The following is a 27762-nucleotide window of genomic DNA, read 5'->3' on the forward strand; positions in this document are numbered from 1 at the left end:
GTGATGGGTGCCGAGGTGATATTGCCAGAATCAATGTGGGCTGTTACTGTCCTTCCATCTTCTTCACATCACTGGCTTCACTGCACCTGCACACAATGACCTGAGTAACCAACTTGGGTATCCATTTCCAGGTCTCAGGGGCAGTGCTTCGAACCACATTCAAACCACGCCAACAACACGTACTTTAATAGGTAGCCAACAACACGTACTTTAATAGATGGCCACTGAGTCTGAAAATACCTACCGGTATACAAGCCTACCCCTGACTGAGCTCAGCATTATTAGTTGTCTGATGATTGCCGAAGGGCATCAAACCAGTGGTAGCAACTAGCAACGAGTGGGAACAGTGATACTGTGTAGCGCGTGTGTGCATGTGGAGTCAGAAACACATGATTGGATCTTGGTGGTTAGACGCATGTTGCGTACTATATACTGGTACAGTACATGGCGATGCATTATTATGGTGACGAAAGATGTAGTTGAGTTCATCCACTGAAAACGTACTTCCACTGTGTCCAGAAATACAGTATAACGATAAGAGAGTAATTTCGTCTACTAGAATCTGCGTCACCGAGGTAATTTTTTTAAAGTTCAAAGCACACGATCCTACTGGTAATGTGGGGTAACAGTAAAGTGGGACAGAAGACTAGGACAAACAGACAAAAGGGGTAGGACAAAAGGGGTAGGACATGTAAAAGCAAGGTGCAGGTGAGGCGAGTCCAGCTAGTCCGATCAGAAGTTGTAAACAGGACACTTGATCGGACTCCGGAGCTGTTTACCGTCTGCTGGCGAGTATACTGGTCTCTGGTTACAGTCAGGAGCACTGTTTCCATACACTGTTTCCTCTGCTTAGCGATGATGTGCTGTCATCATCATACCTGGTAAGCTATCAAGCAAGGCCTTCACATAGCATAATCTTCAACTGCAGAGTCACGATCGGTGACGTCGTGTGTGCAGCGACCTCTTCGTCCCATCCCCATGTCAGCCCAGTAGTGGCACGAGAGAGCGGAGCAATGCATGCCCAGCGCCACCTGTCGCAGACCTCTCTCAATCCTCCGTTACACCTCGCCGGGAGTTGGGAGGCAGCGCCTACACGCCTGCGCGGGGGCATCAGCAATAATCGCCTTCAGAGTTCAGTCTCGGACGAAGAAATCCGCAGTTAGTCGGAGCGTGGTGCTTTCATTGACTGCCGGCGACATTTCTGACTCTGTGTCCTCCGTGGGGGAAACTAGTCAACCAGCTTCGCTTGGACGACCTTCGTCCTCAGCGCCCGCCAGAATGGGCGTTCTGACGTACTGCGTAGTTCTGGCTCTTGCCCTGATCGCCGTTATTCATGGTAAGATTCTCGTGTGATAAGTAATTAGTTACTGTCCGAGGATAGATTCATGTACATGTACATGTGTGCTGAGTGTTCCATGTTGACTATTGTGGTCGCGATCATGGGTTGCACTGCGTCGGCAAGCGATGTCTACGAACTGCAGTCTGGAAATTGTGACCCACGTTTCTCGGATCTATGCTCCATTGTGCGCCCAAGCCCTTCACGAGTGTGCGGTGTGCCACCGGCATAGGAAAGCCGATTAGTGCGGAGTTTTAGAAGGTTTAGTGGTTTTCATGCAGGGGGATTTCCGAGCGGGAGCGGCCTTGGGCTACGACCTACCCATAGTATTGTTGATTTTGACTCTCCCTGCGCAGGGACTGGGGGATCTGTCTCCATGGACGCGTCGCGATGCTAGGTTTCAGCGTAGCATAGAGGCTTGAGATAGTAACAGGTAGTGGCAGGTGTAACCCGAGAAGCCACATTTCCAATCTCCGCTCATAGAGCAACAGTGATCGGTCACAGCAGTCAAGGCACACAGCTTGAAACAGCACACCGCCTAGATCGAGTTGGGTCGGGAATGTCGTCGAGAGCTAGGTGGGGGTGCGCTGTGGATGGGGTGTTGATGGTGGTGGTGGTCATCACCCATTTTCACGAGCTCTTCGCGGGATGTTGGCGGAAAAGGATAGTACACGTCTCGTAGTTTCTGCGAGCTCTCCTAACATTTCGTGCGTCCTGTAAGCCATCCAGGTGCTTTCATGTTCTCACAACAGCGCCATCATCTGCCCCTTCCCTACCGCAGGACGGTGTGTGGATCATGTCTACAGGATACGGAACGTTACGTTCAAGTTCGGACAGTGTCTCATATCCTAAGGTGCATGTGCCGCGGACTCTGCTGCCTCAGCCCTGGCATAACTCTCTTATCCTGGCCGGGAATCTCGAAGGGAATAGATTGGAGATCAAGACCGATGTACATAATGTAACTTACTGTGGACCTATGTTCACTGCATGTGTATGCTGCCTATCAAGCGCTAGCTGTCCCCACATAGTCGCTACAGCCCTGTCAGTCCGTAGTCTTGCAGTTTCCCGCGACAAGCTGACAATTGTTTTGCACGCCCCGGCCACGCGTACCAGACGACAGTCTGGCGACAGTCGAATCCAACGCCCTTCGCGCTATGGTCCGTAGTATGGATTGGTTTGGTCCGTGATCAGAATGATGTTCGCGGAAGGCTCAGATCACACAAGACGCAACCACCTAGCTTAGTAGCTACATGGCTGTAGTGTAGGCTGTAGCAGTATCGAGTTCGACTAGACTTCTAATCTAGTGCTTTGACTGTGTAGATGGGCAGCCAAGTGACCGGTGACTCTCATACTCATACTAGTGAGCAGTGTGTAGCGCGATCAACCCGTGCAAAGGACGGAGCCGGAGGACCCTTTGCCAGGTTTAGTCTAGATCTACACGTGTAGTGGGACTATTCAGTATTCTACATGTGGGGCTATTCTCGAAATCTGGACTGCGGTCCAGTGCGGAGATATCGAGATATGCACATGGCCGTGATGCACATACTCATTTGTACGACGTTCATGTATGTACATGTATACGGTAATCATTGCGAGAAGCCTCAGAAGGAGACCATGTCACTGATTGTGAACTGCGAAAGGAAGTCCGCAATCCGAGTCTTGCACTTGTTGGTAGACGCACACCAGTCCATGGTAGATCTACACGGCATGGTATACAGGTGCGAGTCGGCTCTGATCAGACATCATAATCCTGATAATCAGGCATGATCTCGTTGACGATTAGAAAATGCCGGTTCCGGGCGCTTGCGCTGCGACTCATGCGTAGCTCAAAGCTGCTTTCTTGGTGGTCTTCTTGCTTCTCCTCGCTTCTCTTCGATTTGTTTTTTCAATGGTGGATACTTATCAATGACCATTGGCGTTGCCTTGGTCTCCAACGTGTCGGCGATAGTTCAGCTCAGCTAACCTGTAATCATCAGCTAGTGCTGCAATGCCAATGGCCAGAATAGCGGCCAGGATACTCGTACACAGCACTGAGTGTAATAGACTAATACCAGGAGAAGTCCAATTCAGTGTCGTATTGACTACACCCCCTCGCAGTATGAATCTGACTGATGGCTGTAGTGTCGAGCGGCCCCTTGATAGGAATTTTGTCGTGAATCATACTACTGATTGACAGTGATTGTACTATATAAATCAGTCTAATGCGTCGAAGTTTCGGACGGTCATCAACGTGCATGTTCGTTTGGTGGCTGATATCCGATGGAGGGGCCAAGTGCTGAGCTATTATTTCGCCTGCATGGCCCGTAAATCCTGTTCTACACCAGGGAGTCCTACTCGAGACTCCCTGTTCTGCACTGAGTGACTACAGTACTAGTATGCAGCCACGGATTTCTGCTTCTCACACTGGCAGCCATCCGCCACTCGTCGCCAAACTGTACACGATGGTAGATCTACAGTGTGCCGTCGAATTGTGTAGAAAGCTTTGAATGAAGCACCACTGCCGCATGATCTTTGGACTGCATGTGAAGTTTGAAGTGCCTATTGCCATAATATATATTATTGGATAGGCTGTAGTGTAGGGTGCATTACACACGGAATAGCATCGTTGTGCACAGACTCAGTGAGTTCATGGCTGGTGTATTGCCCGCTTGTACGCTGTAGTGACATAATTAATATTATGGTCTTGTGTACTGTTACCATGTGTTATCCTACACAGGCCAGCCAGATCCTGGTACGGGCTTCAACGCCAAGCTAAGCAAGACTCTGACGATCAGAAAAACCGGCTGGACCTCACTGACTGGCTACAGCACCGCAAGTATGCATATGAACAGGCCCGGTCATAATTTGCGCTGCCCCTTGATCATGCTTGATTACTAGCAACGGCTCAGTGCATGTACATGCATGTGTGCACACCAGGACGTTGTGCATTCACTCAGATCTCTCTAATCCGGACAGTCTGGGACCGGGCGCATGACTGTCCATAACTTGAAATTTATCATCCTCTTTATGGCTGCACGTTTTGCAGGATGCCCTGAAGTGATCCAGGCGCCATTGCCTGACCCGTTTCTATACGCTCAGTGCGGGTACAATTGCACAATACACCTGTGGGAATTCAGGTGCTAGGCTAGCAGTGGGCTATGTGAGACTGCTGGGCTTACGTGCAATGCCGCAGAAGTGAGCTAGACACCATCTAAAGTAGAGTGTGAGAACTGACAATGACCGTCGCAGTGTTGTCTCACATCATGACCCGGTTGACCTGATTGAATGCTGCAAGTTGCAAGCTGCAGCCAGGTTGTTACTTTTGTACGATGTGATCCCAGCCACTAATGCAAAAAGTACAGGTGAAAACTCCAAACAAGCTTCACGTCCTGAGCGGAGTGAAGAATTCAGGAAAATCGGGAAGTGGAGAATATCTTGGACTTTGGCAGAAGAGGAACAATGTTATCCCGAACTCCTTATGATAGCGGCAGTTAAATTTGCATCAGCGCGGCAGAGCGACTGTGTAGTTTTTGCTGTTTTTGAAGAGGCATTATGCTGGTTGAGAAATCGAAGAACGTGTCCCATTTTGTAGTCTACTCATCTCCCTAACACACAATCACTACCCTTAACTGGTGGTCAGGAATGTTGGCCAGGTCAGTTGTCCTCTTCGATCTACTGCTTCAAGCGGAGACACTGCAAACCCTGTTAATGTCAAAGAGTAGGAAATCCGCTCCCGGAGAATCCGGCTTACAATGGAGGTTTGCGTTGTGGAACATTGCATTATGTAGAAAGTACATCGATGGCATTGATGTATATTTTCGTCTTTAGTCCCAGGCTGGGAGTTTGCGCTAAATCCCGTTGTGTCTGTGTGTTGTTCTGTGCCCGGCAGAGGACGGAGCTAGACTGAAGTTTGTTCGCACGGGCTTCAACTTTGCCAACGGCGTGTACACCGTGCCCAAGTCGGGAGTGTATTTTGTCAGCGCACAGGTACGGGAAACCCTTTGCCGCTTGCCATCACATCATGGGAAACTCAACTGGGCCAACGTTTTTAAATACTCTAACTTACTAGTAGCGTCTTGGTTGCCCTAGAGGACGCCCAAGTTCACAGCTCTTGTTATGATAGTCCATATCTGCAGCGAAAAGAGGTACTGTAGCAAAGAGCGAGAATTAGGGGGCAAATTGCCCACACATTGATGTTTTGCGTGCATAAGTGCATAACGTAAGGCGGGACATTTAATTTATGACCCGACAACATCTGGCTAGACTCTGTAATTCAACAACTCAGGTCACCCGCTATTGGCTTTTCTCAAGTTCCATGAACGTTACATTTGGCGACTTTCCAACAGGCTCTACGCCCCTGTAGAAGAGAAGGGCAACATGTGACCAAATGAGCTCAGAACTGATACGCACCCTAACCGAGTATCCTACTTATCCCAGGTACATCTTGTACCTGCCATGGACAACTGACAACTTCATTTGCAGGTGGATAATAACTGTTATTTGCTTTTCATCTCGAATATTGCAGATATAAGATAATGAGTGTTGAGACGTCACAGTTTTGACCTTGCATGTCGCTGGGGATGAAGTGTGTTTACAGTGTGTGTGTGTGTGTGTGTGTGTGTGTGTGTGTGTGTGTGTGTGTGTGTGTGTGTGTGTGTGTGTGTGTGTGTGTGTGTGTGTGTGTGTGTGTGTGTGTGTGTGTGCGCGTGTGCGTGTGCATGTGCGTGTGTGCATGTGCGTGTCCTACACCAATGTCATCTTGGTACTACATACTATCCAGGAGGGAACTCACATTTTGTCGACTTTGCTCTGCATTCACACTGCAGGTTTCCATCCAGAATGGCAACGTTGGCTACTTCCGGCTGCTGGTCGCCATCAACAGCCAAAACAACGTTCATAACTCCATGCACGCCATCAAGTCCAATGCCAAGTGGTACATCTACTCCATGCATGTCAATGGTAAGTGCACGGTAACCGTCACTGTGAGCCATGCAGTCAGCTCAGTGTAGGGTGTGCTAGAGGCCAGTTGTAACAATCAGCACAGTGAAGACACCACGCAAATCACCCTTCCAAGTCCACATCTTTTCATCTACATTCGCGAACATGTTTAGCGACTATCTCACCACCTGCCAAACACCAGTCTCCAGACTGAAGAAAGCACTAGCCTCTGCTTCCTCACAAGCAACATTTTTCAAAAAATTCCACAAGCACATTCATTGCCTTCTCGTTAGGTGAATACAGGCAGACAGGAAACTAATTTTGTAGAACAGTATATATTACACAATGTTAGGGTGATATAAGCAGCGGTAAGAGGATTAGCGAGAACAAACACACAACGATATACATAATTATATGTAGCAAGTAAATAAACCGTCAGAAATACCTATATAGCAAGTGTTAGTTCTCAAACATATAAACATATTGCAAGTCCCACGGAGGGTATACAATTAAATCATCAGCTGACATGCGTTGTATGCAGTGGCAAAGCGACGTGTTTTGTTTGCCCTTGCTGGTTTGCCACTTAACACTTCGCGCCGATAAGCGAGTCGCTGAACCACACCATAATACATCGTGCCAATAAGCGAATCCACTGACTCGCTACCATTTGTTTGCACCACCATGACATCATTACATGGCACCATGACATCATTCTCAAAACTGTTTAAGCAGGCACAAGTGGTAGACGTGTGAAGAGGTCGGCGTAAGTGTGATGTGCATTGTGATAACAATAGACAGCGAATGTACAGAGGCTAGCAAGTGTTGGTATCCTACCGATAAGCTTTAGCGTGAATTTGTTCCTTTTTTTATAGCATATTTACATTGTATAATAGTCGATGTACTGACAGGTATTTTCTTTTCCCATATCCACCTGACGAGACGGCATGGAAGTATGCTGGGAAATTTTCCTTGTGATAAACCTGAAGCTACTTCTCTTCTGCAGTGACTCGGGTTGCATTTTCTCTCCTAAAAAGGCCGGTGGTCTTTTTATGCGTTTTAAACTGCACTTTGCATATACGGGTGCGTGATGGACCATTCAGCTTTGAAGACACTCAGTCTCACATTGCGGTGGATACTACGAGCAAATGTTCACGTGGAGGGTGGATGGTCATGAGTTGGAGCTCTCCTCCCTTGCTTGTGAATCCCTCTTCCGCTGTCATTACAACTGGGCGTGGCGTCAATGTATCTTAGGGTAGAAATTGCGGGCAGGTACTGGGTACACATCATCCAACCCTACTTGTTTTTGTTCATGTACTTTTTCTTGTGATAACTCCCTCTTGACTTGTGCGGTGAAGCAAATGAATCTTGACTACAAATGATTTCCTCACTGCGGCAAGGAGAGAGGAGTGCTTCTTGTATTTCATGTTTTCACGACCATCAGGAATGAAAACTTGAAGCAAGTTGGAGCAGATTGCTTCTATCTCCTTGCAGTCTAATGGCACTCTTCTCCATGGCATATTTCACTCTTCAGTCAGCAGAGCTCTCTGTTAGCTGATGTTAATATTTCTCTTGTTCAATTTTTCTCCCAGACATGGCCTGTAAAGATGGTGAAATGCACGTTTGCATATGTGTCTTGTGTGTGTGTGTGTGTGTGTGTGTGTGTGTGTGTGTGTGTGTGTGTGTGTGTCGATATGTGTGTCTCTATATGCATGCGTGTGTGTGTGTGTGTGTGTATGTGTGTGTGTGTGTGCGTGTGTGTGTGTGTGTGTGTATGTATGTATGTATGTATGTATGTATGTATGTATGTATGTATGTATGTATGTATGTATGGCTGTGTGTGTGTGTGTGTGTGTGTGTGTGTGTGTGTGTGTGTGTGTGTGTGTGTGTACACATGTACGTGTGTTTGTGTATGTGTTTGTAATTGTGTCTGCCTGTCTGTTTGTTGGCTCTTTGCCTGCCTATGTCAACATGCATGCGCATGCCCACAGGATTCCTGTACCTGAGCGAAGGTGACACCATCGTGGCAAACGTGTTCTCGCAGCGGGACACGCTCTTCCAGATGCTTACCACGTCCTCCTTCAGCGCTATGTACATGGGTCCAGTAAGTGATGTACAATGTAACTCAGTCCTTCTACGGGGCTATATTCCATCTGCCATGGTTCTCCGGGCGTATGTTCCATCTGCCATGGTTCTCCGGGCGTATGTTCCATCTGCCATGGTTCTCCGGGCGTATATTCCATCTGCCATGGTTCTCCGGGGCTATATTCCATCTGCCATGGTTGGCTCTCACCCTTCATCTCAACTGATTAGTTGGCCATCTTTTAAATAAAACATGCCAGGAGATGTTGGAGGCAGGAGATGTTAATAAATAATAAATAAATGAACGCAGAGAGCTGCATTAGAATTGCACACTGCTGAAATATACATGTACTTCTTCAGAACATTTCTCTCCAAGGCATCACACCCATGACTGCTTGTCCACAGAACATTTACGTAGATATTCGAATTTTACTAGAGGTACTGTGTCCAGTATACTGTAAGGGGTCGTCGCAAAAGTTTTCTGTCGTCCCTGAAACGAACATCGTTCATTTCGTACTCGGACCCCCTCCCCTCCCTCTGAAACGAACACAGCTTGCTATGCTGGACGACGAAAATCGCATGCATGTGCATGTCATATGTACAGTGTCGGTTGACTTGCGATTTTGGCTCGCACCCCCTCCCCCCCCCCCCCCCCCCAAATGAATCATGTTCGTTTCAGGGACGACATAAAACTTTTGCGACGATCCCTATGGGCGCACAATTCATCACATGATGCCCATAGCCTCGCTATGCTGCGTTTTTGCCTAGGGCATCATGCATGTTATTCGAACTGATAGAAACATCTTTGCAATACGATTATTGGGTACACGTGTTTGTATTGCTAAGATGTTAATATCAGTTCGAATAACACACATGATGACCTGGGCAAAAACAAAGCACAGCGAGGGCACTGAGCGTTTAAGCTCTCTCGTTATATTAGACCAATGACACGAACGTACACTGCAACTAGCAACAATGGTGTGGTGAGCGCACCTCATTCTACATACTATTTACTTTCACACTGATTTACTGGCTACTTAGGTCTTCCAGCACGTTGGTTTCTCAGCTGACCTGTGGGGCAGTCGAAGTTTCCGCAAGACCGGCTGGTCTGAGATCACGGGCTACAGCACTACGGCCTACAACTACCTGTGGAACAACGGCGACGGGTTCAGCACGAGCAGCGGCCGGTTCACCGCTCCTTGCGACGGCGTTTACTACGTGGCTGGTAACATTCGCATGGATGGCGCCAATGGTAAGCGGAGCACGTGGCCTGTATGCATTGCACCTTGTGCCAGTGGAAGAACCAAATGCCTCTAGCATCAGGCCAGTTTGCAAGTGAGTTATTGCGCTTGGCGTTGATACATGTACATCACGACCAGGCTGGAATCTGGATGACGCTGGCATTTTCATGCACTCAGGTACCGACTAGCATGCATACACATGCATTTGAAGCAGTTTCCCCTCACAATAGGCTAATGTTTCCACAAGCAGTAGTAACCTGGGCCCAGGTGTCTACTGCTTGTGGAAAGTCACGCCAGCATGCATCATTGAACACGGTGACTCTGTCGCTATCCTGTCACCGTGTACCTGCCATGTGCAGTACATACGAAGCTAAAGAAGACTGGGTCCGGTTTGAACGAGAAGTGGATACTTTTTTTGACGACCCGGCTGTATTTAATGTCGTCGTTCTCACCCTGTTGTGGCATGCCTTTCAGTGTTCAGTTCGTACCCACATTATCCACGGTTCTTCGTGGCAGAATGCTAAGTACGAGTATACAGAATTATTCTCGGTGAACCTGTAGCGCAACTGGCGGTTGAGTTGGCTATGGAGGCTAAGTATGGAGATCTGGTGTGGGAAGGAAGCTGAGTTGGCTATGGCGGCTAAGTATGGAGATCTGGTGTGGGAAGGAAGCTGATCTATAGTGTTTACATTTGTCTTTCTGCACTTATCTAACAGGCAACTACTTCCGACTTGTCGCTTCTGTCAACGGATCTTCAAACACTAATGCAGGGCTTGCATCAGTTGAAGGAGTCCCACGCGCTCCTTACTACACACAGAATGTTGGAGGTGCCGTACACCTGAACAAGGTGTGTTGGATAGACGTAAATACCATAGGTACTAGATCCAGATACAGGTACAGGTACCGATACAGAGATAGAGGATGGAGGAGGAGACAGGCACCAGCACCGTCAGAGATAGAGGCAGCTCTCAAAAACACCTCAGCAGACCTCTTGCAGTGCACCATACATTGTACATAACTATGCAGTCTTCACAGTAGGGGCACTAACAAATACCCACCTGTCTTGATCAGAACCACTAAAGTCATTCTGAGTCCCCAAGTGTACTTGAAAGGCTGAAAAATCAACTTCATCCAGTGAATGTTGATTGTACGGGCAGAATGTGTGAAACGAATCATGGGGATGAAATCTTCAGAGACTAAAAGACACTGCGTAAACTTTCCGAAAGCGTGTCTCTGTTGTTGAATTAGTGGTGTATGGATGCATGGATGGATGGTGTGTGTGTGTGTGTGTATGCGCTTGTGTGTGTGTGTGTGTGTGTGTGTGTGTGTATGCGTTTGTGTGTGTGTGTGTGTGGGCGTGTGGGCGTGTGTGTGTGTGTGCACGTATGTACCCTTGTGGATATGTTGTGTTTGTTTATAGGGTGACTGGATTTCTCTCTGGGTCTACTCAGATAATGACAATACTTTTGTCATGCAATCTGAGTCTAGCTTCCACGTCATGTTTCTGGGTCCTAGAAGCGCCTCAGCACCAGGTTGGTTGCTGTTCATCCTACTTCCTTGTATATTTTCATTCGTTGACAGTTTTGAATTTTCACTCTCTAAGATTATGCCGTAGAGCGCATTTCTGTGATGACGCACTTTATTTTCAATATGTCACTTCGCCTTACACCAGCAATTTCTAAACTAAAGTGACCACCTGTATTTTTACCACAGGCCTGGCACTTCTGAAAGCTAGATATATTTATCGAGCAAAAAAATTGGTTGGAGCAAGAGGAGAGAAGCCATCACTGGACCAACTGGGAGCTGTCAGTTGGCTTGGACTAGCATCGGTTGGTTTTCAGCACAAGCGCTCAACTGTAAAGATCCTGCTGTAATTGATCGGGAAAAATTCCCGGATACGATCAACTGTCTTGAACTGGATCGTTGGTGCCTGAAAGAAATTTTTCCCGTGCTTTTAACACTCTGCATGGCAAGAAGGTAGAGTTCCGACCACCTCTCTTTTCATCTTGAGCGTTTGCTTGAAATAGACACATATTAAACCAAGGTATTTCCTAGGCCGTTCCTGACTTGCTTACAGGAATATTTCGACTCCACAAAGGATCATACCTAGGTGGGACAGGGGTGGTTCAATTAAGCTTGCACCCAGATGTCCTAGACGTGCATTTTAAGGAAACACCAATAGCGCTTGTTTGGCTGGAGAAAGACGGCATAGCAAGCTTGTCAAGTAGCGACCTTGGAAGCTACAGTGCATGACAATAACCCAATGATGCATGGGTGATGTGCAATTGATGGTTGTAATTGTGGTTTGAAACAGGGTTTGGTTGTGGAGATCGCTATTCACTCTGACGAAAAAAAGAAGGATTGTCTTGTTGCGGCTGTCATTTATGACAGATTCTACCATATTTTGTTATTATGTTCAAGTAGTCCATTGCTGTGGATCGTCATGTGTTACTCGTGGCTGCTATGGGTACCACTTCAGTTTTACCCATATTTTTACTGTGTTTTTTTGGATGGGATCATCATGGGTTGGTGGCGTAACTGGCGGAAATGAAGCTCTTGATCTACCCGATACATGGATCCATACCACTGCTTTCCCTGATTTAGTCCTAGGACGGTATTCTCTTCTTGCACCTTTAAAACATTGTGCCCTCTGGTGTTCTCTGCGTTGTTTGCAGCGTTCATGGCAGATCTGAACAGGGTGATCACCATCCCAAACACCAATCCGTACAAGTTGACTGGTTAGTTTGATTGTGGCTCCTAATCCTATTAAATTTTATACTAAAGAAAAGGGGACCAATAAACTACAAACTGGCTCTCCATCCAAGTCCATTCTAATCCTACTTCCGAATCCTTGTCTTGGTCTGATGTGATTTCCACTTCTTTTGGAGGTATGTTTTTACGAGAAAACCTTTTAAAGAGAGACCTTGAGAGAAGGAGGAGGGGGGGGGGCATCAGTTTGTGCTAAAAGGGTTTTCTTTGCACTGTAAATGTCGTGAACACTCTGTACGGCTTGGTCCTTGGTAATTGCCCAGCGACTTTCTACACACCACAGTCTGCCCCAATCTCAGCCGTGGTCCCCCGAACCACCTTCTGGTTTCCATTGGAGTGAGATGAGTGACATTCCCTGGAAACTGCTTGCAGCACTTCCACCTACCTACTTTGATATTGGTAAATCACTGAACTTGGCCACTCTGTTTAGGTTTGTATTGCAGTGGACAATGGATTCACAATACCTCCTTTGGCCCTTGAGTGTCCATAGCTGTTTAGTGTGATTGCTTTTGGCGTGGATTTTTTTTCCAGTTTACCGAACCACTGGCGCACCCGGTCTCTATGCCACGAGTGGCTTCAACGCTGGCTCAGGCACGTTCTTCGTCCCTTTCACTGGACTCTATGCCGTCAGCTTCCTTGTGCGCTTCAACAATGCCAAGGGTCTGACGCAGGTGAGTGGGCGAATGTGACATTGTGCTGACGTAGAACCACCACAGTTCGGTGAGCAAACTTAACGCCGTTCCACCGTTGTGCAAGTCAAAGTAGACCGAGCAAGTGCATGAGAGAGGATAAGCAGAAAAGTGAGGGTCTGAGTCCACAGAAATGTTGGCAGCCACACTGTCAAAAGAACAATACTGTATTTTTGCGAATTAGCGCCAGGGTGCTTAGATATTTCAGGCCCAGCAAGAGGCGAGGGGATTATTTTAGAGAGTCGGTTAGATGCATGCCCAGAGTAATATCAAAAAGTAGGGATGAACCGATTATACCTATTACGCGTAAATTTGTCTATTTTTATTTCACTCAACTCGTGGCCCATGACCAATTGGCACACAACGTGGTCAATTGTTAATTCCCAACAATCAACTACTGTGTCATCGTTATGTTTTGGACTACTCGTTTCCGATGATGCATACAAAAAGACCCTTGTGTGAAGTTTACAACGTTTCTAAGCTGCAGCTGCGCCACATGCATTTTTGGTTAGTATACTTGGGAAATGGAGTAAGTTTTGCACAAAGCCCGACACTGTCTCCTAACAATTAAAATGCTCTATTGCTTATGGCACTGGTTCTTGCTCTCTGCAGGCATATATCAATGCTGGAGGACCATCCGCAGGAAATAACTATGTGTATGCATCTCGATCTTGGGCAACGTCTAGAGCAATGGATTCCTTTACACTGAAGGGCAGCGCAGTGGTCTATTTGACTCAGGGCAACCAGGTTTCAGTGTATGTGCGATGCGCTGTGAAAAATTGTCAGATCGGCACCGAGTCATCCTTTAGTGCGGCCCTTCTGGGACCAAACTTGCCTCATCCAGGCGTACACGCCGATGTTGCCAGAGACACGAGGGTAAGCTTGACGGTGTCATGTGATATACTGAGTGCAAGAACTTGCAGCTGCTGTAACCTGTCTTATCTCTTCCTCTGTCTCCTCTCTCCTTTCTACTCTATACTCTGTCTCTCTGTCTCTCTGTGTGTCTCTGTCTCTCTCTATTCCTCTCTCTCTTTCTCCTCCCTCTCTCTCTCTCTCTCTCTCTCTCTCTCTCTCTCTCTCTCTCTCTCTCTCTCTCTCTCTCTCTCTCTCTCTCTCTCTCTCTCTCTCTCTCTCTCTCTCTCTCTCTCTTTCTCAAATCATGCACCTGCTTTCAGGCGTAAAAACCCTGTTGTAGAGGTCTCAGTCCTCATTTGTTAGACTTACCTGTCTTTATAAATGTAACTTACTTTCTCTCTCTCTCTCTCTCTCTCTCTCTCTCTCTCTCTCTCTCTCTCTCTCTCTCTCTCTCTCTCTCTCTCTCTCTCTCTCTCTTTATTATCTTGTTACAGTCATGGATAGTTGCTTCATAACTTGTTTCCATGTGATTTCTTCTATTTCAAAGGTGTTTTATTGGAAATTTTACTGACTGGACATTTTGATCCTTAACTCAGTCTAAGTGAACATAACGCGAACCATGATTTTTCTGCCCTAGATCACAACCAAGTGGGCGAAGGCGAGTGTGTGGAACACCGCCTTTGCCACGGGCACTGGACTGTATGCCACTGATGGAAACTGGGACGGTACGCAGTACATCGCTGCAACTCCAGGTAAGAGGATGAAGGCGGCGAGGAATGTCATGAGTAGCCTCTGTGTGCTTTCGGGCTAGGCACTTGGCGTGCACCGTTTCAGGTAACCTAGCTGTAGAACGTGGAGCATGTCCGAGGTTGGTGCAGGAGAATGAACAAACTACGGGTTCTAGACTGATGAGAACGAATAGCAGTGGTGAGAAAGAGGGGCACAAGGTTTCTTGAATCATTGGAGAGCTGGCCATTCAGAGTAAGTATATTTGAATGACGGCTACCCCAACATGTTGGCGAAAATGATTATGTGAACCAAAACTCGCTCCAGATGCACACTAAGCTGGAGGTCATAGCAGTAAAACGAGTTTCTTGTACGTGGTGCACATGTGTATATCTGTCCTTCCGTCCATCCATCTAGTGCATATGTGTGCATGCCGATGATGGCACCCTTAGTTTAAAAGCCTCGTCCACAAAACCATCACTAAAGTCAACAGTAGATGGTGTATGGGCATATGTTGATCTAAGTCCCCGCCTGATGTGTTTCATTGTGTTTCAGGTATTTACTATGTGGCATGTAACCTGCGTCTGGATTATGCCACTCGGTCACCGCTGACCCGTGCCACCATTGCCATCAACGACAAGTACGACTATGCACACGGTAAGGAGGGACTTCCCCTTGTCGCCTGGCCTTAGCTTAGCCTGATAGGAGCCATGCAGTTGACCTGATTTAATCTGTTGCTGGGTGTGAGGTGGCAACATCATGTCATGTTAGAGCGATTCTTCAAAGAAAATCCACAAACACGTTTGTGTTAGAAGCTGTGGAAAAAGGATGGTGAACATCTCACGAAACGTTGTTTTTGCAGATAAAGTCGGTTGATGAGCGAGCCAAAAAACATGCGCAGATTGTCAAAATCTGACCAGCCTATTGCAAGTTATGGTAGGTTGAAGTGCGCTTGTTTGTACCTCACATGGAAGCAACTCAGAGGCAGGTAAATGGCACAGGCTGAAAAATATACTCGGCGGACAACGATGAAATGCGTACCAGAGGCAGAAGGGTTAGTGCCAGTCAGAGCATGAAAACAAACAACATTGAAGCATATTGGATACTTGATGCGTTTCATCTGAACGTTTGGGCATAAGAGTGACTTTATTATGAGCCAATATCTTAGTTGTAGAATGTCAGTACCGTTCGTCAGTTTCGTGCAATATTATCGCATGAGCTGATTGTTCAGTAACTGGTGGTGGTAGTGGACATTCAAATGATAGCGTGAGTTGTAGTTCCTTGGTCCTTTTCTTTTCTATAAATTTATCCTTGGCTCTCCATCTGAGTCCACCATCTTTCCGTTCTACGTTTATTATTTGCTCAACATCCGATTTTCAATACATTTTCACCTCTACGAATAAAGGCTTGGGAAACTGTGTGAAAGTGCTCATTTGGGAGAGCACAGAGCGTTTCTGATTTTTGCTTTGCCATGAAACTGACTGTCATTATCGATTCCAAATGAATCCCTCCCTCTCTATCGTATGTTGCTTTACCCCATATGCAGGCATTCATGGCGTGGATTCATCTGGCGCTGCTTTCGTCACTTTCACAATGTCTGGCTTTGTCCGCCTGAAGTCTGGAGACACTGTGTCTGTTTGGGCGTACAGTGACGTAAGTGGCCCATGTCTTGAAGCGAGCTCTCGATCAGGGCCGCGAAGTTTCCAGGAGATCGACACCTACCAGCCGGCATTCTTGCTGGCATGTTAGGCTTAGTGTATTCCTGGGCTTGTGTCCTTGTTCGGACTTGGGGTACTTGGATACTGCACACGTGGCAAGCACCCAACCTGTAAGAGACATGAGCCGTGATCCTAGCTGCTGGATTTTGGGTGTTTTAGGGTGTTGCAAAACTGTGTCATATGGACGCAGTACTGATGTTGTCATTGCAAACACCCCCATTTCAACTACCAAATTGCTTTCTGGAAGCAATGAGCTAACATCAAGGTAAATGTAAAGGTGGCCCGTATTCAATTATGACCGTAGGTGCAAGAGGTGTTAGAAATCTCTTGTTTCACAGAGCTCGGCATAATGAGGCAGCGCTCATCTCCTCTCCCACGTCGCCTTTGACTCCCCAACCGAAGCTATGCCATGGATGAACTCCCTAAAGCCTTTATGTCTTGGAGTCTGTGTGTGTGGGTGGGGGGGGGGGGGGGGGGTGGGGGCAATGGTTTACGAACGCTGCGAGAGTAACGTTCTCTGCTGTTCTACATGCTCCACCGCTCTGCAGGACACCAGCTACACGCTTAGTACGATGAGTGGATTCTCTGTGAACCGCATGGGCTCTGCCTTTGACCTGCCGTCCTTCCTCGCCGACCTGAACACCAATCAAACCATCTCCAAGACCGTCTACACCCCACTGGCAAACTGGAATGCAAATGCTGGTTACGGCACGTTCACCACAGGATTCAGCTTTGACGAGCCGAGTGGTAAGGAAAATGCTCCATCACAAGCATTTCACTCCAGTTGACAAGAAATACGGAGGAATATCCCCGGTACTGGTCGTTCTTGGCTACCAGTTCTTGAGCACAGCACGTGTCTGTAGACAACACTCTGCATGCCTCTTTTTCTAGATCTGCTTTGCTGGCCAACGCTTATACTCCAACCGTATGCTGTGCATGTCACCTTCAGGTGTGTTCACCGCCCCGTATACAGGCAAGTATGTGGTGACGGCCAACATTCGCTTCGACAATGTCAAGGCCAACGCCTACTATCGCGTGGTGATCTGCCCGTACACAAGTGCCACTGCGTTTTCCTGCAGCGTGAACAGTGGACTTCACTCAATCCGAGGAACTCTCGCCACTGTAAGCTTCTTTTGTTGCCTTTGGAGAGGCCTTCAATTAAGTTATAGTAACCACTCAATTCATCTGTCTCAATGTTGAACAGGGTTTATGTGTGAATAATATCTGTAAGAACTCAGATGGTGAGCCAAGGAAAAATTGTAACATGGAAATTGTGGGCACAAGTTATGCGATCGAGTCCACCAACTAAACCAGATTTTGAACAGTCAGACGTGCACAATCTAGCACAAAACTGACAAGGAGTACTGAGACTTGACATTTTGACTCAACAGATTGGCTTTGGCACTTGAACAATATTCTTCAAAGTCTGCAGTCCCACTGAATCATGTGCTTTCTTTTCTGCCGGCGGGTACTAACTCTCTGAACCTTTTGAAATGTCCCTACAGCCACCAAAATACTTCTCTGAGAGTGTACAAGCTACCATTCCGCTGACCGCCGGCCAGAGGATTGGTGTCTTTGTTTTTGGCAACAAAGTGCCGTACACCGTCAACAGTGAGAGTGGTTTCAGCGCATGCTTTATCCCTGGAAACCCGTACGGATTCAATGGTGATCTTAATGGCAACTTCAACCTGGCGCCTACTTCTGGCAGCAGTACGTAGTATACTCCGTGTTTTTGTGTACTTCTCTGTGTTATGCTGTGCTACTTCTACTGTGCAATATGTCATCACCAAGCTAAACGTACAATACGCGTATGTGTGCTGCTGCTGCTGCTGCTGCTGCTGCTGCCGCCACTGCCACCATGGTTGCTGCTGTTGCTACTGCTGTTGTTGTTACTGCTGTTTTTGTTTTTGTTCATGACTGATGGCACAAGGCTCAACTGAGGTTGGGCTCACTGAAGGGTCCACTTGAAGACTTAAACTCACCTTGGACTTGGATTCGTGTTGATGAAAGCCCATCTAGACTAGAGTCATGGAGAGTTGCCAGAGTTTGTGCACAAACTTCATCATCAGAAAGAGACAGATCATTTGATTTGACAATGGTGTGTCAGAGAGGGTTTTTCATGTAATGAAGTGGCTGCAGTGGAGCTTGCGCACCATTAAAGAAACAACGATGCTGCATTCGAATACTTTATGGCCTGCACCTTCCTTTATTATTCATCTTCTTGTCTGTGTGCAGCTTGGAGAGAGGTGAGGAGAGCCTTTAGAGTCAAAGACTCACGCACGCCTCAGCTGTGGTCCACTGGATTTACCCAGGCTACTGGCTCAATGACCATCCCAAGCGATGGCACCGGTGTCTACATAGTGTCAGCAAACGTAAGGCATTCACTCAGCTCCCTCCGCATGCTCTTTCTAACTTAATGCACGGCTGGGAGAATTGCACGTGCCGGCGAGAGGTGACTTTGTACTGAGTCCTCTGCTAGAATATTGTGTGTAGATATACCTGGGAGCTCGCTCCTTAGCATCACGGGCAAGGGTATGCCCCTACATCTCATTTCACAGCGTGGTATGCTAACTTAGCTGTTTGCCTCCGAGTGTGTTGAATAGAATTTTATGGCAGCCTTGTTCATGTTCTTGTTTGGGCTGTGGTTATCTAGATTCGCTTTGACAGGGCCAGTGGCAACAACTTCCGCCTTCTGATTGCTATCAACGACGTGAGGACCACGGCTAATGGCCTTAGCTCCATGCAGGGAACACCTGTCAATACCTACTTCAGCCAGCAAGTGGTCGGAACTGTTTACCTGAAGGGCGGCAGCCGCATTTCCCTCTATGTGAGTCGAATGCTTGTACCACAGACAAGTGTACTTGGTGCAATGCGTTGGGCTTGTGGTTGAACTTCACTGCTCCACATTATTGTGTCTAGAAGGCAGAAGTCGCTTCTTCTCTTATGCCCTTTCACTATTACGCACATGTACTGGCTAGCGAAAAGATCTGTTGCAGCTATTGAGCTAAGAGTCCGCATGAGGTACACAAGTGGAAGCAAAATAGGGCTGTTTCGTTGTTCAGAGTTAAGAGCTAAGAATCCATTATCCCAGAATTCACAGTATAAAATGATCATCCCTGTAGTCACAGTATGCACAATGAGATAGGCTGGGGAAGGCTGGGGAAGCCATAGGATTTGAGGGAACCGGAGGGGGAGAGGTTGAGAGAAGATCGACTACATGGTGACGACTGAAATGAGACTGAGTATCCGCAGGAGAGAGAAACTAAGTATGCGCATGAAAGACGAGTTGCGTTGGCCACCTAAAAGAGACCTAAATAGAACTGTGTATGGCATGTGATGTGACTAAGGACGGCTTTTGCTGCTGCTGCCCCTCGTGTCAGATTTACAACACAAGAACGACTGCGACATTTTCCCTACAATCGGAGAGTGGCTTCTCAGCTGTAATGGTATCGGGCAATCAGTACACTCGCCCATCATTCTTGGCTGACTTGGTATCGACCGTGAACATTATAGGTACTGGGTGGAAGTTGGTGACCAATTACATGTTCCATTCAGCGCAATTCTACACTTGGGGTCTGCACAAGTTTGGAAATGGAACATTCAGCAAAGGATACTATAAAATACCCCAATCCGGTAAGGAGACTAGAGTCTGGACATATCTAATGACATGCGTAAATAGAAGGGGGTCCAATGCTCCAACCAATGTCAATTAGTTTGTACTGTCAATGGATTGGTTTTAATATGTTATTTGTTTGATTTCTATTTTGTATGTGCAACCAGTGTTCCTCTCTCGTTACTGTGTGCTTTCTCTTTTGCATTTCATACAAGTGTTGGAACTTTGAGCCCAGGCTTTCCATTCAGGAGCATGCCTAGGTAGGGCACTATATTACTCACACTGAGGATCATTGGTTGAGCAACATCCTGATTGCAGCCCTGGGCAAGAGTTGAAAGCATATAACATGACAGTGCGCCAGTCAGCCTGCTGCCCTATGCTTTGAGACTGACTCTATGACAGTGTGCCAGTCAGCCTGCTGCCCTATGCTTTGAGACTGACTCTATGACAGTGACACGTGGAATAATTTGGTTTTGTGACCGCTAGACACTTGTGTTTTCCTGCTTGCATAATAACACACACGCACACACACACACACACACACACACACACACACACACACACACACACACACACACACACACACACACACACACACACACACACACACACACACACACTGCTGCTGCTGCTGCTGTTTCTATGTGCCTTGACGATTAGGAATCTGGTATTTGTCTGGAAATCTGAGACTAAACGCTGCTGGTGGCCGCTACACCCGTCTCGTCCTGGCCATCAATGGGCAATACACTCTGAATGGTGGACTACATTCAATCACTGGTACGTACACAGATTGATGGATAGATAGATAGATAGATAGATGGATGGAGAAAGAGACTGACGGACGGACAGACACTAAACAGATATCATTCTGAAGAAGACCTATATGGTCGAGTCATGAAGATTTGTCAGTATCAAGACGTGCTCCTGTTGTGTTGTTCGGCTATCTACTACTGTTGTATGTTAAAGACAAAACATATAGACAGACAGACCGACAGACAGACACACACAAAACACACACACACACACACACACACACACACACAGACATGCAGACACACACACACACACACACACACACACACACACAGACAGATACATACTAGTAGTAAATCTCCGGAAAGCTAGCTGCTTTGACCATTAATATTAGGTGTCATCAGTGGAGTGCAGAGTCACTGGCCGAATCGATCTCAGTGAGGTCTAGTGAGTGATAAAGCATTTTTAAATCGGCTCTAAGCATCAAAGGTAAGTAGATATGGATTGTTTGTGTTGTGCAGGAGTTGTCCAGATGCAAGCCATGTTGCACAATTCAACAAACGCTGGGAGAAGTAGTGGTCACATCATAGGCACGAGTTCGGATACTGATATGATGATATGTGTGTGGCACAATTATGGTTAAAGGCTTATGGCCTTCGTACTAGATGCCACATAGGTTTATCCAATACAGTCTTGCATCTCATCATGCGTCTCTTCTTCCCACAGGCCCTCCATCGGCCTCCTACTACACACTTCACGTGGCTGGTGCCATCCAGGTGACCGCCGGACAAACCATCAGCATGTGGCTGTACTCAAACAGTGATCCCAGCTACTCTGTCGACACAGAGTCATCCTTCAGTGCCTTCTTCCTTGGAGGTTAGTGTTCACTGATTCCTGTTATCCCTGTACGCCATGCTGGTCCAGTCTGGGAATCTGTGCTGATTGCTGCATTGAGCAAACAGTTTGATCCATTTCATCTGGTCCACTCGCGCCTCCTTGCCTAGTGCTAGTGGATTGGAACATTTACTTGGGCATTTATTAACACGCTGCTTACTGGCATCAGTAGGATTTGAGTGACACTGGCATTGCTCCCTACCATGGTTCTATTACATGCAGTAATCATGGTGCCTAGAGGGTGGTGGCGTTCCCACGGCGGATGCCGAAAACTCGGCTTCCAGCCGAGTCTCACGTGAACCGTGAAATTTATTTATTTTAATCATGGTGCCTGTAATAGGTCGCCCATTCATTGAGGTTTAAACGGCCCGGGTACCCAGGAGCAGTGACATATTATTGCATGCGGTGGAGTATATCCAGCGAGTGAAAGTCTTATCTCTCTGATTTATCAGGGTTCATCAGCAGCATTTTAACGTGTCAGGATGAGTTGTGCCAAGAAAACATATTTTTGACTGTGTCTTGCAGCTCCCAATTTGTTCCCTGGATTCAATGTTGACATGGCTGGCAGTGTAAGGCGAGGCAGAGGTGTGCAGAGGCCAGCCTCTTTCCGTACCACTGGAGCAAATGGCCTCTTCTCATCCGTCCCAGCAACCAACCTTGACTTGAGAACTGGTGAGTGTGCCTATAGAAACGGCTCTACATCCTTATTTCTTGTGCGGCTACAACATTTTCAACAGCTAGATGTATAGGTATGAGTGACATAGAGTGGTGCAATTGATTTTTGTGAAGTGTTGTGAAACAGGCAAAATGTGTGTGCTGTGTGTGCCGTGTGTGCTGTGTGTGTCTGTGCGTGTGTGTCTGTGCTGTGCCGTGTGTGTACGTGTGTGTGTTGTGTGTGTGTGTGTGTTTGTGTTTGTGTGTGTGTGTGTGTGTGTGTGTGTGTGTGTTTGTGCGTGCGTGTGTGCGTGTGTGCGTGTGCGTGCTGTGTGTGTATGTGTGTGTTTGACTGCAAGCTGTTGCGGAATATACCAATCCTAGCCAAAGTTGCCATGGCTTCTGCTGTCCCATCGCTATGATCACCTCTGGCGGTGGAAAGGTTTAATAAGACGTGTTTGTGTTTGCACATGTCACCCCAGGTACTTTCACTGCACCGTATGCCGGAGTGTACTTGGTCTCGTGCAGCTTGCGCCTGGACAATGCCGGCACTGGCTATTTCCGCACTATGATCTCGATCAACGGCTCGCTGAGCACCACACAGCCAACACTCTCGGCTGTCAAGTCTGGCAGCCTCCACGCCTCCTACCATGTGAGCAGAACGTGCCCATACAAGTTTGGCGTAGCTCATGTCGATGAATGGACAATGCTTTGAATGATACTACTGCAATGCCTGGAATATGTGAATTGACTGAAGGGCTGCACAGTGCACTTGTTACCGTTAGTAACTGACAAGGCCAGTTCTCCACACTGAGGAGCACTGCAGTTACGTATCTAGACAGGTTATCAAAAAAACCGAGCGGTACCTTCCTTTACTATAGTTATGATATTGTTGATATTCACTGGTTGGAGGGAAGGACACAAACGGGAAAAGGTCTGAAGGAAAAATGACTGTCACCACCATGACTCGAACCAGGGACCTTCGCTTGAGGCCAGTGATGCTCTAACCACTGAGCTATGGTGTAGTCGTCATCCCAGCAGAAAGTTGATGTGCTATAACGAATGTGGATCTGATTGTTGGCTTTTATTGTACTTGGTGGCTGCCTTCTGCTTCTGTTATAGACAACCAACATCTTTGGCGCTCTGCAATTGGCAAAGGGTGCCAAGATTGCGCCAGTTACGCAGAGTACGGCTGATACAAGCTGGAACTTTCAGCACGAGTCTGGCTGGAGTGCTGTTTATATCGGCGCAGCGGGTCAGGTCAGTTCTCAGCATTGCAAGCACAGCTATGAGTGGTCACAGCAGCGTTGAAGGAGGGGGGGGTTTCCCCACTGGGCCTGTGTGTTATTTTTGTGTGTGGCATGATTTCTGTGCCATTTGGTACCTAATGTCGGTGGATGTGGGAGACTAGTAGAGTAGAAAAATACCACTCCCAGAGCAATCTATTGGTACACGTTGTACACAGGAGGGGTGAGGGCATTGCCTATTCCCACTGGCACCGTGGCCATTGTGAGTTGATAACTGACCACTATTGTGATTTCCATTTCCGGCGCATTTCTGTTCACGTTCAGGTTTCGGGCATGACCTCAAAGGGTGCATACTCCAGGCGTGTCACAAACCTCGGAGGACGCTGGCTCCAACTTGGCTACTGGGACGTTAGTGCACCGGGCTTCTTCGGTGACGAGTACTTCCAGCCGTATGGCGGCCGGTACACAACTCCAAATGCTGGTAAGCCGTCTACTCATCAGTGTGTCATTGGTGAATAAAATTGGTGAATAAGACAGTAGTTGCTAATATAGGCAAGCTGGTGTTGCCCTTCAACTCATTGCGATCAAACCACATCCTGGGTATCCATGTTCAGCATGGCTGAACATTTATCATGGATTATTTAATGGTCCAGAGGCTTGAAGCCTGAACTTACATATCAGAAATCCGGTCAAGCTGCTAACAACAAGTAATTGTGGACACTGTTGGATGCAGCCCTCACTGCTGACAACAGCTTGTAATTCATGAACACTATGCTGGGTACAGCCATCGCTGTTGTGTTTGTATTCCACGTTCATGCGGTATTCCACGTTCATGCGGTATTCCACGTTCATGCCGTGTTCTCCCCCAGGAAAGTACTACGTCAGTGCCAACATTCGTCTGGACAACGTGGACAGCGGCTACATCTACTCCAAGATTCTCATCAACAACAACCTGTCTGGTCGCTCTCGCATCACCTCGCTCATGGGCAACCAGGTGTCCGGCGGACAGCCCAACACGCTGTCCATGTCCGGTGTCCTCTACCTGCCCGCTTTCACCTACATCAGCATTGCCATCGTGGCCAGCAGTGACAACGACTTCATGATCAACGGTGACAGTACTTTCTCCGTCATTTACCTCGGTGAGTTTGAATCAAAATCTCAGTTTCGACCAGGTTTGGCGTGTACCTGGGGTTGGCACCAGACATTGAGACTGTTGAAGGAATGGGGGTACGGCAGTTGTTCAAATAGGACGCGATACAGGAAGTGGCTGGTTAGCACGTGATCTACATTGTACAGAGAAGGAAAAGTGAAGAATGCAGTGCTGTCCTGTTCAAGCTCGTGCATGTGTTGCAACCGTCTTTAAAATGACTTTCATCAAGAGTCCGCAACCAACACTATGCAGCTGCAAGTCCATCGTGATGCACGGCATGCTGTATTCATTGCATACCTTGCCTGCAGCACGCCTGTACTCCTGGTCAATCCCACAATCTCGTTCAAGCACACCCGGTTTTCTTGATTCGTTCAAGCACAGATGTGATGTCCAGATTGTGGGCTTATGTACGTAGGCGAGTAGGTTTCTAGCCACAAGGAAAATGTGGTGCATGATTTTCCACTTTATCTGCTTGTAACTGCATGATGTAATGAAGGCAGTACGCCCGTGTTTGACCCATGGAGAGAAGACCACAGTTGCATACACAAAATGAAGAGGGCGATGGGACCAAAAAATAAAATAAATAAATAAATACACAAAAAAATAAAAAAATAAACAAAAACCAATGTATATACATCAGTGTAAATGTTTAGAAAAAAAGGGGATGAGTGGTGAACATAAAGAGAAAAGAAGAAAAACGTATGCTGAATGAACCTGGGCAATATATACATGTAGCTGGTGAGAGACTAAGTGTTGCCAACGTTGTCAACGTTGTCAAACAAAATTGCACGATATCGTTCAAACCAAACTGGATCATCCAATAAGTGCTTAAAACCACGATCGAACTGAGAGGTTAACAAAGAGGATTTCAAGTCATTAGGTAGAGCATTAAAAAACAGAGCAGCACGAAGCGCAAAGGATTTTTGACCGAGTGTTGTTCTGCATTTTAAATAAGGGATACCATGCGTGCCATAGTCAGTAGTGAAAGAGTTCTGTCAGATACTCACTCAATCCATAGTCAGCAGTGAAAGAGTTCTGTCAGATACTCACTCAATCCATAGTCAGCAGTGAAAGAGTTCTGTCAGATACTCACTCAATCCATAGTCAGCAGTGAAAGAGTTCTGTCAGATACTCACTCAATCCATAGTCAGCAGTGAAAGAGTTCTGTCAGATACTCACTCAATCCATAGTCAGCAGTGAAAGAGTTCTGTCAGATACTCACTCAATCCATAGTCAGCAGTGTAAGAGTTCTGTCAGATACTCACTCAATCCATAGTCAGCAGTGTAAGAGTTCTGTCAGATACTCACTCAATCCATAGTCAGCAGTGAAAGAGTTCTGTCAGATACTCACTCAATCCATAGTCAGCAGTGTAAGAGTTCTGTCAGATACTCACTCAATCCATAGTCAGTAGTGTAAGAGTTCTGTCAGACACTCACTCAATCCATAGTCAGTAGTGAAATAGTTCTGTCAGATACTCACTCAATCCATAGTCAGCAGTGAAAGAGTTCTGTCAGATACTCACTCAATCCATAGTCAGCAGTGTAAGAGTTCTGTCAGATACTCACTCAATCCATAGTCAGCAGTGAAAGAGTTCTGTCAGATACTCACTCAATCTTCCCTCTAACTGAACGTATAACTTCAACATCTTTCTCTGGATCTGTCCTACGATATGCATGTTCCTGTTTTCGTAGGAACCAACGACAACCCGGAGTGTGTCAAGGGAGGTCCAGTCATTGCCGTACATCCTCTGGACACGCAAGTGTTTGTGGGTGATCCTCTGGTGCTGAACTGCCGTGCCCTGTCTGTGCCTCCCGCTACCTTATCTTGGTACTTCAATGGAGCGGTTAGTAGTAGTTATTTATGTGCATGACCTTGTGGCTGAGAGCAGAACATCTTATTGGAAAAGCTAAGTGCTAGAGAGGGTTTCACGTGACGTTTTCCACCATAGCGTTTATGCCAAACGCATTGCACTTGAATATGATTGAAGTGCACCCCTCCCCCCGCCCCCTCTTTAGAATATGGCATTTGAATTGACATTTTCAATGCGAAATTTCACGTTGTGCCAAAAAAAGTCCAGCCTTTTCGGTGATGGTTATCCCAAGGATAAGTCATAATGGAGAGTCGAGTGCACAGATTTGTTTTTGATGTGGATTAGCAGCATCCCTACTTTCCTTACCACTAGCTCTTAATGATCCATCAAGAACAGTGGTGTGTATAAGTCTCTGGTCAAAAACCCTTCCTTGATTCGTTTGCTTTCCACAGCTCGTACCTGGCCAGACTTCTGAAACCTTCAGCGTCACGGCCAGCAATTCCGGTGCAGGAAACTACCAATGCAGAGCTACAGCTAATGGCCGCACAGTGAACTCGTTCACCGCTGCCGTTGTCGTTTACGGACACGGTAGGTGAATTGCCCGCGGCGGTGATCGTTTTTCCCCCAAACCACTCGTGTTGGGCTGGATGAACCGGAAATGTTTTCACGCTGAAATCTAGGATGCAATGTAACATTATAGAGCTATTTGTCGACTTTCTATGCAGCTACAGTGCATGATGTCCTCAGTATGCCCAGCATTGCGCCAACGACCATTACCAGTTGACTAGTAACTGTTCCAAAGGCATATTTCGTCGCCTGAAATGGCTGCGTAGGATGAGGTTGCAGGTGTGCATTGGTTCTGGACTTTCACTGCTGCTTTGCTTTGCTTTACTGTTGGTGCATGTGGTGGCAGTGATCGCATGTGTCTAGGAAGAATGAGAATCAATAAACTGTGCGAGTTTCCTAGAACCAATCTGCCTGTGCGCCTGCGTGAATATAGCCCGCTGTAGTTTGAATTGCGGGCGTATTGATTTCTACTCATTGTACTATGTATTGCTTTTGTGCCACGCATGTGTGCTTGTGACCTCGCAGATGGCACCGTGCCTGGCTTTGCCGCTGATGTTCTGAGCACCGTGACTTTGACAAACCAGATGGCCAAGTGGTACACGGTCACCAGATGGAGGGTAGGTGGTTTTGCAACCGGCACCGTGCCGGTACTAGTACATCCATCGATAGAATATGAAATGCATTATGCTGCGACGAAACCTTGCAATCACTGTATTTTGCACGGCTAATTGCACTAAGAAGCC

General features: G+C 47.1%; 1 protein-coding gene across 1 annotated transcript; it reads left to right on the forward strand.

Moving 5' to 3' along the window:
- Window positions 1–1135: 1135 nt before the first annotated feature.
- LOC135822498 (uncharacterized) lies at window positions 1136–27762 on the forward strand. Its single transcript, XM_065335278.1, has 30 exons — window positions 1136–1336; window positions 4053–4151; window positions 5205–5302; window positions 6142–6274; window positions 8242–8354; window positions 9374–9584; window positions 10290–10420; window positions 10994–11105; window positions 12249–12311; window positions 12874–13013; window positions 13644–13907; window positions 14524–14638; window positions 15168–15269; window positions 16159–16265; window positions 16879–17077; window positions 17280–17452; window positions 17836–18040; window positions 18566–18702; window positions 18984–19157; window positions 19711–19963; window positions 20604–20720; window positions 21423–21572; window positions 22116–22262; window positions 22727–22896; window positions 23367–23504; window positions 23816–23972; window positions 24361–24630; window positions 26334–26485; window positions 26905–27040; window positions 27545–27762. The coding sequence occupies exons 1-30, from the start codon at window positions 1279–1281 to the stop codon at window positions 27745–27747; spliced, it is 4527 nt and encodes a 1508-aa protein (XP_065191350.1). The 5' UTR covers window positions 1136–1278; the 3' UTR covers window positions 27748–27762.

The sequence above is a fragment of the Sycon ciliatum genome, chromosome 8, assembly GCF_964019385.1.
Source record: "Sycon ciliatum chromosome 8, ocSycCili1.1, whole genome shotgun sequence".
Lineage (NCBI taxonomy): Eukaryota > Metazoa > Porifera > Calcarea > Leucosolenida > Sycettidae > Sycon > Sycon ciliatum.